Genomic DNA, 15354 nt, shown 5'->3' with positions numbered 1-15354 from the left:
ATGTCAGCGCGTACGTGAAGAATCTGAGGAAAGATGAATCAGCCTGCTATTTGTTTGCTAATTGTTTTGCTCGAACACACACAGTGACAAATCGACGAGCACTTAGCATAAATTTCCATGTTCCAATTTGTCCTGCCTCTGGCATTTCAAAGATGGACTGTCATGTCTGGTTTTATCTCTCCTCAGATACCAACAAAACCGTTTCCTGACTTAGTCATAGATGGTTTACTCAGGGGATTCTATTTCAGGCCTTTTGAATTTATTTTGTTCATACACGACAGGAGATGGACGCTATGAGTCATCTGTCTGCACTCAAAATAGTTTTGTTTTTTTTCTTTTAAAGGGGCTTTTTTTTAGGTGTCTTGATTATTCGTCTGAAAATGAGTATTGTGGGTGTCTGTTTTGTTTTTGTATTCTCCTGCCTGTTGTCAGGAAGGTGCGATCCATCGCACGTTAAACAAACGTTAACGCTTCTTTCCATCTGTTTCTCTGTCCAGAGGAAAAGGACAAAGCAAAGATCAACTTGGAGGAGCTGCAAATCAAAAAGGTGAAGAAAAAAAAGAAGAAGAAACACAAAGAAGGAGAGAAGCACAAGCGAGTGAAGATGTACCACCGCTCCTGCCAAACCATCTGTGCCGGCCTGCTTTCGTCCACCAACTCTTCCTCCTTCTCCGAGCTGACAAACAACTCCTCTCCGTCGGTGTTTAAGTCTCCTTCGCCTTTTTACCCTCCGCCCAACAACAAAGACTCCCACCTCAGGCCCTCCTCGCCTGCTTCTGCCTCGAAGCCCATTTGTAACTCGTCAGCTCTCCACAACTCTGTCAGCTCCCCGTCAGCCAGGATCCCCCTCCCAACGAAATCCAAGTCCCAGTGGGCCTATCCTGGGATGGTGGGGCTGGAGTTCGCTCCGTACATCTATGTGGAGACCCAGCCTAACGGAGGAGCTCTAGTGGCCCATGCTTATGCATCTCAGCTTTCTTCTCTGTCCGCGGAGCAGAGGCAGAGATTTGCCCAAGAGTTCGTCAAGTTGGCATTCAGCGAGGATTCATCAAAGGTAGAAAACAAACTGATCTGATTCTCGTGTTCTCATTAATTCAGGTGTAATTTATCGCAGTTTGACTCTGTTTAATATAACAGGAAAAAAAAGGGAATGCTGAGCTGCTACTACTGAAGAAGCTAAAACTGAGATGTTAAAACTAAAGGAAGCAGAACACTAGCTAAAGGAAGCGGAACACTAGCGAAAAAAAACCAGACCTCTAGCTGCAAGGTGAATCAAGCAGAACACTAGGTAAAAGCTAATGGAAGCAGATAGCTAGCTGAAAGCTAAAAGAAACCAAATGCTAGCTAGAAGTTTAAAGAAGCAGAATGCTAGCTAAAAGCTAAAAAAGGAAAACACTAGCTAAAATCTAAAGGAAGAAGAATACTATCTGAAAGAAACAGAACAGTAGATAAAAGTAGCTAAAAGATAAATGTAGCAAAAACATGGCTAACTGCTAAAAGTTGCTAAACACTAGTTACAAATTGCAGACACTAGCTAAAAGGCTGAAATCTTTTCAGTTCTTTTACAATCACTCACTTTTTGTCCTATGCTACTTTTAGTCTGTTTCTGTGGGGATTTTTACTTTAAATAAAGTTAAATATTTTAAAAAGGATGAAAGTTACAAAACCTAAAAGTCATACGTCCTGATTGAGCTGAAGGTTTTGATATACGAACAGCTAAAACAGCACAAAGCATCCAGAAGTAGATTGCAAAAAACGTACATGATGATAAAAAACCAACCAAACAGGACAGGGTGGTCTGAGTCTTGGATCAGCGTTCACACAGTTATTAGTTTGAAGGAGCCATTGTTCATAATTTCACCCTTTTAAATGTGATTTTCCTGATGTGAAGCTAATTAAAATATAATATAACTTCTCTGAACTTCTTTTTTTTTGTTTGTTGTTTTTTTTGCAGGCAGCTCATTACGTCATGGCGATTGTTCATGGAGAAGCAAAGTACCTCCCCGACTTCTTGGATTACTTCTCCACCAAGTTCCCATCGGCTCCAGTCAAAATGGAAATTATTGGAAAGAAGGACATAGAAACCACCACCATGGCTAATTTCTACTCTCAGGTCAGTCAGACAAACTCAGAGAAAAGATTAGAATGTAATCTATCTCACCTGGGCGACAGCCTTTGCCTGTCTGTTTGAGGCTGATCAACACAGCATATTGAGGAGTTTAATTTTGAATTTGTCTTTTTGCTAAAGGCACCAAAACTTTGAGGGTGTAATTAGTTTAAACAGAGTCCTGTCTTGTAAATGGGTGTTATTTCAGGACACGATGGCAACAGAAGCTCAAGGTGTGATGCATAAAGTGCCGCCTACGCGTTTCTTGTTTTCAAACTCTCTCACACATGCAGGCATGCTGTCACAGTAAGAGGTGGAGGCTTGCAAATTAAAGCGTGTCAATTTCTGTACAAAGATAGACCGAAACACACACACATGCTCAAATTTGTATCTGCTGAAAATGTGTCAAGCTGGGTGCCTTAGTGGGGTTCAAAGAAAATTTGCTATTAATAGTGAATGTGGTCGGCGAGTGAAGATGTGTCTGCTGTGTGTTTAAGTTTTCAGAAAAAACATTTGTATAAAAGTATTTTGCAGGTTTTGGGTTCTAAAATATGTGAAATAGGTGAGTTTTACTGATAAAAAGCACTTGCTTTTAAAGGTTTTGTCTGCTTACATGAATGTTTGGCTATTTGAGAGCGATCAGAGGCTCTGAAATTACCTTAAGACAAGACGCCATCAGTATTTAATTTTACAGATAATAACAGTATGTGAAAGCAAATGAGAAAGATCATAAAGAGGATGTGAAGGGAATGAAGTGAGATTAAATCCACTAATAGGGGATGCCACAATACTAGAAATATAGTGCTAAAATTTACTTTCTGTCTGGTGGAGTACACCAAGGAACTCACAGATTGATTTCAAACACTGGGTAACTGCTGTGTGCTTGATGACGTTGTACTGTTGTGCTTTTAAGCATCTGGTTGAAGTATCTGCCTCCATCTGTTCAGCATTAATACTGAAGTCTGATTTCCTAGACTGAATGAAAGCATTATTAACAACAGCTGAATTGTGTGCAGCGCACATCTGGGCATTGCTTCCTCCGAATGAAAGATGAGAGGAGAAAGTCGAAGAACGAGAGAGATAGAGGCAGAGAGAGTTAACAGGCTGTGAGAGATGAAAGCTGTCAGGCAGGTAGCAGGTTCACAGTTAGTCAGGCCCGGAGTCAAAAACCACATAAAAAGCTGTTTTTCATCTTTGCTTTTTAAAGCCACAAGTGCTAGATCGGCTGCAGCGTGGAGCCTCTCACCCGAACCTCTAGGAACGCCTCACAACCTTTTGAGGACCGCAGGAAAAATAAGAGACGCGAGCGTGTTTTTTTTTTTCCCCTGTGGCGGCCGATCCGGATCGTCTCCAGAGCCCAGCGACACAGCTAGACCTCTTCATGGAGATTTGTTCCATCTCTTTCGATTAATAATGAAAAGCCTTTTGTTGCCTCAAAGCTCCTGAGTGGCTGTGTATTAAGATCCCGCCTGTTCTTCCTCCAGCGTCAGTGTGTTTGTACGACACGAGGTAGATCAGTTTGTGCTTTCTATCACTGCTCCTCTGGCTTATTTTTACTTTTTCTTAGAAACCTTAAAGCGAATTTGCATTTTCTTTCCATCAGTTGATCTCTGCACATTTTTGAGAAGATTAATTGAACGTCTAAATGGTCTACATTTGATCTAATCTCTACCTGCAGAGCCTGTGTCTTGCGCAGCCCCTTTTTCAGAGTAATGTTCCCTGCAGGGCTAACGTCATTGTCCACTGGCCTTGTTAATTTTTTTTTTTTTCCTCCCTTGCAGCTCTCAGCAGTGACCTTGGGAAGTAGATATACAGTCTACACATACTCACAGATGTGAGCATGCATACTGATAACGTGTACACACACACAGACACACAGATTAATGGTGTATCGGCCACATTTTTCTCTACCCTTCTTTCTGTGTTAGTCTTTCAGCGTCTCGTTTATCCCTCCGCTCCGTGGTTCTGCTCCGTTGTGCAGTAGCTCTGTGCTCCAGCCATGAATGGCTGCACTGCTGCCTTTTGTATGGCGTGAGTGTAGAAAAGAAAGCAGGGATAAAAAAAAAAATGCAGTTGCTGTGAAGGCCCCCCCCTTCTTCTCTCTTTCTCTACTTCTCGAGCTCCAGTTCACAGTATAATTACAATGTTCGAAACGTGCGTGCAGGCGGCGAAGTTGATGTGCGTCTGTGTTTTTTTTTTTTTTTAATTTAGTACCTGACTGAAGCCATTTTCAGTGCTGGTGAGGATTATAGAAGATTACAGCGCTCCCATTTTCTCAGGGTAGACCGACCCCAGCAGTCAATACACGATGTGCTCGTTCTGTGAGGTGATTCTGTCCCTTGTTCAGTCGCTGAGAGTAGGAACGTAGCTCCAACATCAAGCGGTAAATATAAAACATCTTTGCATCTTTTTAAAAAGTTGCGTTAGCTTCAACTCATGCTGCGCTCATGTGCACACCATCAGAGATCCGAGCAGAATGAATGTTTTAAAGAAACGACCAAGTTTAAGGCCACAGAGGCCTAAGGGTTTATTTGTGTGTGGTTCTGCTGTTTCTTTCAACACATTTGGATTGGGGGCAAGATATCAATAAAACCATTAAATAAAATCTGTTTTAGAAGTTTTTACCTGGCATCACAGCTGTTTGTTAGGCTAGATTTCAGCTTATTCTGTGTATATCAAAATCATTATCATTACTTTTTGGCATTAGTGGAAACATCTTTATTACTGAAAGCTGAACGAGGCATGAGCAAAAGTCTGTAAACTCAGCTGTTGTTTTTACATTTTGTTTATAGATAAGTTCATTGTCCAACACTTGTCAGGACCAAGTTAAACCTTGTCTCAGAAAACAGATGGATTGTAATTCATTACAATTTCTGCAAAAACAGAAAGACCTAGAAGCGACATAAAATCCTTGACCAACGAGACAAACGGCAGATATTTTAAAACCTTTTTAATTTTTACTATCTAGCATTCTAGTAATCAGGAAATGTGTTGCTGAGGGGATCATTTGCACTTCAAATAATTTATCTTTATTTCAGTTTTTAATGAATTTATTTTATTTGTTCAGTAGTGTCATTAACCAGTGTTTGAAAGCTTAACGTTACAGAGTAACTTAATTTTGAAAACAAGATATAAATATGTTGTTTCTGCTCAACAAATGAAGACAAAACAATGAACAGTTCGTGGTGCTATGCATGTTTATCAAAACTCATCTTCCAATATACTTTATGCATCTTAAATCTATTTGTTAGTTGGTGTTTTGTACCAATCAATATCATCAATAATATAGATATTAGAACACATTTCATGACATTTTTAACTCTTCTCAGCAGAGTTTATTGTCCAGTTACTACAAACAAAGTTTTAGTGATGGTCATCGTATGAGGAGGCCATTTTATTGTATATGTAAAATACATGCTGCTGTTAGAAGCAAATTAGAAGTAAACGCAGGCTTTGGCGTGATACGTTTTGTTTATGGCCGTCAGATTTTATGCAAAAGTACAACAGAAGTGGATCCAGTTTCTTTAGAAGCGCCACACTGCTCCATTGAAAGAGAACACACATGATGGTGTTTCGTGTTTTTAAAAAGCTACTGTATAAAGTTAAACCAAAACACCGGCGTTTTGTCACTGAAGCATCTGTAAAGACTGCTCCTGTTGTGTAAAATCACTGAAACCTGATTTAAAATCAACTCTCACGATGCACAGAAAACGACGAGGTGCACATGTACACTTTTGGTTTTAGGCTTGTTTAGCATTTGCAGCCTAAAAGCTCAGAGCAGATTAAAATGTAGGTCCACTTTCTCATGCAATATTGATGCCTTTCTCCCCCTCTTCCCCTTGCTTTGTGAGTGACAAAAATTGCGTCACGTTGCGTCGAAGCTTTCTAGGTTACTTAAACGTGAACTGAACTTTCTGAAGCCCAGCCAAGGGGAGAGATTATGAAACAAAGGTGTGCCCAGTTGTGTCTGAGGCACGGGTCGGCAGCCAGAAGCTTTGTTGTGACGCAGGCACGACGACGGACTAATAGACTGTGTAATCTAGAGTCTGGCTGGGCAGGCGAGGACGCACGGATACGCAGAGGTTGTTGAAAGGTCAGGCGGGGTACAGAGATGATGGCATGACATAAACTCAGCAGGGATGAGTTGATGAAAGCGAGGGCAAGTTGTTACAGAATATTAATAAGGGAGGGACGGAAAGGAGAGCAGGGAAGAGATGGAGAGAGAGAGAGAGAGCTTATCCGATTAGAAGTACGTTTTATGAGGAACATAGAGAAGTAGAGAACATAGATAGGCTGACTGAAACATTTGGAAAAAGACAAATGTTATAACAGATCTGCCACATCGACCATTTTGTTCTGCTTTTTTTACTTAAGCTGTGTGTGAACCACTGATTGTAAAGTGTCTGTTTATTTGAGCCCGGCTAGTGTTTCCTAATGCCCCTCTCTGCAAACAACACAGGGGTTATTCGGCTGTTAAATTATGCACATGTAAACACAAACACACATGGAGAAATGGAAGCTCGTAAGCCCAGCTAATTAAAATCACACACCCAGATAGGCGCGTACGCTCACAAATACACACACGCTCCGTGGCTGCGACAACGCTGGAAGTCAACAGTTGCTTGTAAACGCGATGATGAATCTGTGTGTGCTCATGTTTGTCCTCTTTATACGTAGACCACTGACTCAATGACACGATCTCAGGCTGCCTTAATGTGTGCGCAGTGAGTATCTTTAGCTTTTAGTTCACGTCGTCATCAGTGTTAGGGCAAAGACGCCATGAAATGAAGTGGAAAACAACAACAAATGGCCATGTGGCCTGGCCTGCATTTGCCTGATAAACACACTGAGTCAGATATATTTAATTTGTTTTAAATTTAATACACGGGCAACGTGACTCATGTGAGTCCATCACTTTTTTTCAACCCAATTTATGGTTCCTGTTATTATTTCTTTTTCCCCATCTCCTTATAAAATTTCCTCGTTTCTCTTTCTTTTCATCTAATCATAATTTCTCCCTCTGCCTCCTTCATCTCCGTGACTTTAACATGACTGCCTCTACCTGTTCTATTGTCGACCTGTTTCAACATCCAAATAAAACCTCACATCATCTTCATCTTCTATTCTCTTTCTATAATTTTCATTAACTTATTCCCACCTCGCCTTGCAAACGTCCTCCTGTTTTAGCCGGTCTCCACAGGCTGGATCGTATTTCTTTCTCATTTCGTTCCTTTTAAAATCCGCCTCTCTTTTTTTTTCCTTGCCACTTCCATCCATCTGTTCAGCTTCCCCTCGTTCCTGTCCTCCTGTGTATCCCGACTCCTCTCCCTCTCCCTGCCTTTGTCGCTGCCTCGTTGTCGAGCGGTGACTCACCAGAGGCGTGCAGCCAAGGATTTGGCTAACTTAAACACACACAGATGCCCAGACACACACACACACACACACGCATCCATCCCGATCAGCCAAGAGAACAGCGTGCAGGCCACATGCTGCACGTACTGCACACACATGCACACACAGAGGCGCCGTTGAGGGCCAGGAGTGTGAGAGACGAGTAGACACACTGTCACATACGCACAATGCTCCGTCAGCCAAATGAAAAGCAGCAAACTGTCTGAGTCACATCAGTGGAGCAGAAACATCAAGCGAATACGCCAACACACGCAGTGTCGATTTCCACACCCTGTAATGATTTGCAGCCTCCATGTGCATTTGTTTTCTCCCAGTTTAGGTTTACTTGTTTTGACTTTTTTTTTCCCCCCCTCGATCTCTCTGGAATAAACAAACATTCATGCTTTTTGGTAAAGCCAGTGACACGAGGCCCTCATTAGCTCAGAGGTAGCAGCTTAGTTTTGTACTCGCGCAGAAAAAGATAAATTAAGCTCGGCATTGGCTGTAACAACAAAAGGTCAAAGTATTTATCTTCACCTTGTGCAGTAATTTGTTTTTGCCTTCAAGGAGGACAATATTGCATTTTTTTCACTGCATGAGTTTGTGACACTGTATTATATTTAGTTTGAACCTGTTTTGAGTCTGTAATAATGTAGTCCTGCTGGTTTACAGAAAAATGATTTGAAACAGTTGTATAACTTTAATGCCTCTGAGTTTGTTCGCCTCTCATCCGGGAATATTTTAAACCTGTGTAAGCTTCTGATAAGCTTTTTGCTTCTGTTTTTATTTCATTTGCACTTTCCACCTGCATCTGCTTCACCTAATTAAAAAAAAAACCCATTGCATTCTTTTATCAATGGTTTGTTAAATTTATTTTCTGTTTCTTCTCACCAGGTGAAGAGAACTTACAGCCATGGCACGTACAGAGCCGGGGCGATGAGGCAGGTCAGCCTGGTGGGAGCCGTAGACGAGGAGGTTGGGGATTATTTCCCAGAATTCCTCGGCTTGCTGGAGGAGTCCCCCTTCCTGAAGGTGAGTCCGCACCGGATGTTTGGCAGTAATCCAAAACAGCAGCTCGGCTGATAAATGGGTGCTTTAAAGTAATTCAGACGAGCAGAATATATCTAGAAAGTTTTCAATTTGTGCTTCGCAGAGAACTAACTTCACCCAAAGTCTTATTAGATGTTATAATCTGTGTTTTTGTTGAATAAATATTGATCTGTAATATCACACAACTGGAGTGCAAATAACGTGTGAAGTTGTATTGCCTCATTTCTGAGCTGTGCATGATTTTTTGCCACTTTACGCCCCTGATGAAGGAGGCTCTCAGACATATACCTCATTAACACACTTATTATTCTCAGAGGTGCCTGCAAAACACGAGGCGTTAAATGATTTGATGCAGCTACTCGTTCTCCTTTGAAATGTCTTTGCAGCTGTTTAACTCCAGATTAGTGTTTGTTGCCGTCCCTCAAATGCCGGATTGACAAGCGTGTTCTCTGTTTTGCTGTTTTGTGTTGACACTTCAAATCTCCGGCATGCAGTGAGACGAGTAGCGTTGCTGAATATAAACCGAGAAACGTCCTCCGGCACTTTCTGTTGATCAGTGGCTCTGAATCTGGGGCTTCTGCATGAGGTCATTTATGTTGCAGCAGCTGCACATAAATAAAACAGAAGCCAGGTTGATGTTATAGTTTTTGTCCTCCCCCCTCTCTTACATTGTTCTAATCTGAAGTGTCTTCCTCACTCTCTTCTTCGTCTGTCTGGCTCCAGCGGACTCTTCCATGGGGGATGCTCTCCAGTCTCAGAGACATGAATCCCACAGAGAGTGACGACGGTCCAATAATGTGGGTCAGACCAGGAGAACAGATGATACCTGTAGCTGATATACCAAAGTCTCCTTTTAAAAGGAAACGGTGAGTCTCAGACTAACCTAGAAATAAATACAATAAGGATGTTTTTTCTGCTGTTTGTACTGACTACAAGTCTCAGGGTGTGTATACCTAATTGTGCTCTCTTGGCTCTTTACTCTCCACGCTGCTTCCGAGGACCCATTATTCATGTTCTGAGACAATTTAAGTCTTTTAAAAAAATAAGGATAGGCCGATACAGTCTCAGTTTGATACTTACGTTATGTGCAGCTAGTTCCTCACATGCAGATATATTTCCTAGCCACCACAGAGGGTGTTGAGAGTAGTTCCTTGTACTCCTTCAGTCGGACTGAATGATCATCTCTGTTCATGATGTTTCCCGTGAGCGATGTGAGCGTAGCTCCGAGTCGGTGAAATTCTATGATTTAGCCTTCAAGCTGAAGGATGCTAACACGACTGCTTGTGTACCGTCGCCTTAAAAAGTTCCACATGGGGAAACTGCTCTTTTTTTTTCCCCCTTATTCTTTCCAGCAAAAATTAAATTTGCTGTGTCACGTGACTGACAGCACAGCAGCAGAATGAGGGAGCAGTAAAAGGAGAGGGGAAAAAGAGAAGTAGTTAAGTTGAATAAATGAATTATTTGCCAGAGGGAAAAAAAATCTGTCCTGTTTAGTTTCACTCTAGTTTTCTCTGGCCTCTGTGTTGTATGTTTGGCGTTGACCAGATGGTCTTTTACCACCTGATGGTAGAGAAAACATACTTTAAATGTGCAATTTTTCAATGTTTTTGTATATAGGTATCATCTGTGACTAAAAATAACCTTTAAATATGGATCATTCACTACCTAAAGTCTATTGCATAACTTGTAATAAATGAGCAAAATCTTGTTTTGTCTTGTTTTGTTGCCAACAATTACAAATTGTTTGTTTACATTTGAACATTGATGAGTACACTTTGGACAGTCTCGGCCTGTGATGGATATTGAGTCGGTATAATAATCCCCAGATGTAAACAGAGTCAGAGGACAAACAACGGAATCAGAGACGCCAGGTTGAAAATGAAAATGTGAAGTCCGAGATATTCCAAACTTTAATGGGAGAATGCTCGTAAGTGACCATCACTGATCGTTAAATTTAGCCGTAAACGAAGGCGAGGAATAATTTGTTGTTTTTACAAGAACCCTGATGAGTTTTAGGTACATAAACCCCCAGTCATTTAATGATTCAAATCAGAAATATTAAGAAATGAGATATTTTAACAGCTATTATGGCTTTAATTTCCTGTCTTGTACATGACAGCAGATACTGTATTACAGCGGCTGTATGTCCGATGTGTTGCAGTGTGGCTGACATGATGTAAAACTATAAACCATATCAGATCGAGAGCTGAGACTGCCAGCTACTTTGATACAGATCAATGAAAAATGCCTTGATCTGTACTCTGTTCTGGTACTTGTGATCGGCTTGGGACAAGAAATTAACACCTGCCAGTTTGAAGAACAGCCGCGGTCGCCGCGCAAAGCTTTGTTGTTGTTACGCCGCTCCTCATGAGGCGGCTGCTCCTCTCCCTGTTCGCCTGTGTTGCCGTGTCACGTCAGCGGCGTGTCAAACACACAGCAGCGTGATTTTTAATTTGCTGTGAGGGAGACGATGACTGAGAGTGTGAGAGTTTGTGTGTGACGCCGGCGATGTGTGGCTCGCCGCTCAGATGAGATCATCGTCGTTACATCAGACGCTAATTCACATGGCCGCCAGCCAAACGTGGGACAGTGCTCTCCGCACACATCCCCTCCACACCTCATTTATTTCTCTCTTCTGTTTATTAGCAGTCACAGCGGCTTTATTTGTTGTTTTTTTCCCTCATAAGAGCTGATTTGAAACTGTCAACAAGTGTTTTTTTTAACTTCTCGAGGAGAAAAATCCACATTTTCTAAATCTTGATCTCATCGTGACAATTTAATTAATTTCTACATTAAATATCTTGGATTTTGATGTTTAGTTGGTAAAATAATCAATAAATTTATGGTTGAATTAGCTAATGAAGTACTTTTTTGTTTATTAATTTTACGAACTTGTTTCCACATGAGTTGTTTTGCGTTTGTCGGTTATTAAAACAGTTTTTGAAGCAACCTAGATGAAGGTTAGTCACACTTAAGGCTGATCAGGTTTGTTTATATAGAAAAAAATTATTACCAAGGATGTTTAGTCTTGCTTTATGCCTTCAGTAAATTTAAATTATCTCTAAAATCATTCAGAGAATGACATTTGGAGCCGGTTAATGTTTGTTTTTCTATCTCTTTTCTGTATTTTTGTTCTTCCGACATCAATGCCCTTTCTGTTTTTGTCCTCTTGCTTCTGGATCCATCTCCATCTTTCTCCTCAACATCTCTCACCGCCTTTAACTTGATTTATTCAGTTATCACGCAGTTGGTTTTGGGAACTCTGAAAGTGCGCATAAAGAAGAAAAAAAAAATCCTTGAGTCTGTGCTATAGCTGTGAAAGGTGTTGTTGTTTATGTCTGTCTGGATGTATAAGGAGAGAGACATAAAGTTTTTGTGTTGGGAAGCAATAAAGTTAAGTGCAGGGAAGGAAAATAGGATTGTAAATGTGTGTGACATTATCTGCAGTGAGTTCTTGGCTGTTGCTTTGGCACATTCTGTTTTGAAGGGAAGAAGGCAGCTTGTTATTAGGCAGCATCTCTCCATGACATTTCATGTTGTTTTGTTTTTTGTTTTGTTTTTTTTGCTTGTGGTTTCAGTGATAAGGTCAGAGAGGTCCTGCATGTTTGACAGCAGTGAGACTCTCAGTCCGAAAATTCAACCTGATTATAGTGCTCGTGCAGCGAAAACAAACCGAAATATTTCAGTTTTTCTTCCAGGGAGCTGCAGTAATTGTACAGTTAACGACTGCAGTGGTCAAGACAGAGAGGGACCGAGGCGTGATGGAGAACAGATACAACATGTTTCGCTCATTAAAATCCTGCTGGTGGATAAAACTGAAACAATTGTGGAACTCTGAAAAAAAAATGGAAATTAGGAAAGTGTTTTGTACTTTTTAACCCTACGAATGTGAAACTTCAGGTCAAACACATAATTGTAGTCAGCAGGTGGTTGTGTGCTGCGTGTAGCTGGTCCTACAAAGCAGATAATGAGCCTTCCTCCTGCAGAACATAAATAAATGATCTGTTTCTGTTTGGCGTCTTAATTATCCGTTAGATATTTTGCTCTTTAGATTCTCTGCTATTAAAAAAACAAAAATGATAGAATTACGGAGCATAGAGATCATATTTCACGAACTGGCTTCTAAGAAAATGGTGGTGTGGCTTTAAAATGTATGTATCCCACCTTTCTTCCTGTTTTTTTCCTGCTCCTGCCTTATCTCCCAGCACCCCACCTTCCTCCATCCTTACCCCCCTCCTCCTCCTTCATCACCTCCTTACTGCTGCCGTGCAGTTCCTCCTCACGTTCTCCCCCCCCCTCAACACTTTATCTAGCAATAAATACCCAGGAATCAGTCCTGACAGTGTAGCACACAGGCAGAACAACAGGACTGCACGTACACAGGAGATTTAGAGATCTATAGTTAGACTTCAGATCTTTATTTATTAATTTTATTTTATTTTTTTGTATGTGTACATTCTGCCTCCCTTTCTTGCTTCACTCTGTCCTGCTTATCAGCTTTCCTGGTTTTACATTTATTACTGTCAGCCTGCAGAAACACTGAGCTCTGTGTGTGTGTGTCTGTACCATATTCCTCCATCTCCTCTTTTCTTTTTCTCCTCCACCAGCTCATGCCTCTCTCCTCTTATCTCTGAATGAGTGAGCACACATTTCAGCTCTCGGTGCGGTTATTCTGTCCGCGTTTCTGCTTTTGAAGGAATCTGCGTGTTGTGTGTGTGTGTGTTCACGCTGCCGTTTGAACCTGACTGCAGCTCCGGTGTGAGTCACTGATCCGGCAGCGAGCTGACTGCAGTACTTCTATTGTTCGGCACTCCGGCTCGTTTTTATGCCGTTTCTCCTCAGCTTGTCAGCCCATGTACCAAATAAAGCCGAGCCTGAACAGACTGCGCGTCTTCGCTGTTTGTTTACTTCATTTTTAAAGTGATTTTTTTTTTCCTCTCCGATTTTGTTGGAGGATGTATCTGATTCCCAGTTCTTCATTCTAAGAAGCTAGAAAAGCTCAAATATAATTTTTAATGCAGATGACGAAGCGTGTTTCTTTCATAGTTTGCTGTAAAACACAAGAATACTCTCTTTGTGCATTTGTGTGCTTCATCCCCTTTAAACATCACATTATTAGGGCTTCAGGTTAAAGTTTAACCTTTTTTGCTTCTAATCAACCTATAAAATATTATTAATTCCTTATTTTTATGAAACGCAAAAGACAGAAACAAAGCTGTACTTGTCCAACATTTACGGTTACATCTTCAGCTTGTAGTTTGAGTTCCCACAGCCTAAAATACAATGATTTACAAATAAAAAAATAAAATTATTTGTTTGTGTATTAGTTTGGTTGTATTTTCTGGCGGTTTAGCCACAGTTAGATCATAAAATCTTCCAGTGTACAAAGTCTCCTTCATAAGGAGCCTTTTTAATGCTTCAGAAATAAAGTTTTCAGTAAATTTCTGGACACTTTCCAGAAACTTTCCATGGGAAGTTAGAGCTGGAGAATTTTGGAAATGTTCGAAGTTGGATACTTTCGATGGGAATTTATGAGAATTAAACAAAATATGGGATTGTTTAAAGCAAACTATCATATCCAAACAATAATAGAAACATTTTGTTTTGTCACAAGCAGGTAACTGATGTGACCCAACGGAGAGCCACACGACTTTTAGAGAACAGTGGATTTTAGACATTTTTACACTTTGTTGTTGTAATCTTTTTTTTTTTTAATTCACTACCCAACTCTGAACCAAAATATTCACATTATATGACCTTTCTTCATGTTTTCTGTCATTGTGTTCACCTAAAACAAAACGAAAATCAGTGAAATTTGAAATCACTAAAAAAAAAAACCACTGAAATATTCCAATTTATGTGCAGAAAATGTCAAATTTCTATCACATATCTGAAAAAAATTATTTATATGTTACTGGATCATTAGTTTGGCTTTTTCTTTTATTTTTATGTAAGAAAAACAAATCAGATTTCAGTAAAATGAGTTTCCCGACAGCACTTTTTTTCAGCTTTGAACTAACCCTTTTTACATCCCGTCACGTCCAGGTGACTTACTGTCATTTATCCTCATTTAGGCTCATTGCATGACACAGCAACAAAATCTGGTTTTAAGTCATGATTATGCTAAAATATATTTGCTCCAACTATATTTAAAGTCCCTGTTAAGAAACAACCTTCAGTATTTTAAATTCCATGTTTATTCTCATAAATCCCCATTAATTTTCATGTAGTTTCCAACCTCATGTTTCCCTCCTAACTTCAGCTACGCCAAGTTTTCTGTTTGTTTGTTTGTTTGTTTACTCGTGGTGTTTTCGCCGAGCTTGAATCTCTGGCTGCTTCTCAAACAGGAACAAGGCGCTCATTATCTTTTTTAACTTCAGTAAAGCCATGCTGCTTAAAATTAAATACGATAAATGCACAAGTAAAAATAGAAGGCCTATTAAAATTTAACAAGAGATCTGGGTCCGCCCTACTTTAGGTACTTAAAATGATGCCAAAAAAAATGTTTTATTAAAACTTGTGTTTTTCCAAGCACAACAAATCAATTAAACCTGACACGGTGGGACTTTAGAAATTCTGATAAACATGTTTTACTCTTTCTGACTCTTTATTGATTTTGCTATTAGTCAGGATAAGAATGAAGATAAATCAATAATGTTTCTACTTTTGTACTTACAGCCCTGCAGAGACACCTTTAAATCATTTATTCATGTTTGAGATGATCCTAATGCATGTTTTTTTTTTTGCATCAAAACTTTTCTGACATTCTCCTGGTTTTCTTGGTGAAAATCATTAAATGAGATTTC

General features: G+C 40.2%; 1 protein-coding gene across 1 annotated transcript in view; it reads left to right on the top strand.

Annotated features, from left to right (window-relative positions):
* The window catches only part of LOC108235053 (lysine-specific demethylase RSBN1L), a 31997-nt gene that overhangs the window by 9457 nt on the left and 7186 nt on the right, over positions 1 to 15354 (top strand). The window contains exons 3-6 of the mRNA XM_017414776.3: positions 498 to 1054; positions 1955 to 2113; positions 8393 to 8530; positions 9272 to 9414. Of these exons, the coding sequence (XP_017270265.2) occupies positions 498 to 1054; positions 1955 to 2113; positions 8393 to 8530; positions 9272 to 9414 (997 nt within the window). The remainder of the gene's footprint in view (positions 1 to 497; positions 1055 to 1954; positions 2114 to 8392; positions 8531 to 9271; positions 9415 to 15354) is intronic.

The sequence above is a fragment of the Kryptolebias marmoratus genome, linkage group LG18 (genome assembly GCF_001649575.2).
Source record: "Kryptolebias marmoratus isolate JLee-2015 linkage group LG18, ASM164957v2, whole genome shotgun sequence".
In the NCBI taxonomy this organism is placed as follows: Eukaryota; Metazoa; Chordata; class Actinopteri; order Cyprinodontiformes; family Rivulidae; genus Kryptolebias; species Kryptolebias marmoratus.
The sequence above is the reverse complement of the archived record's forward strand: the minus strand, read 5'-3'. Positions and strand labels throughout refer to the sequence as shown.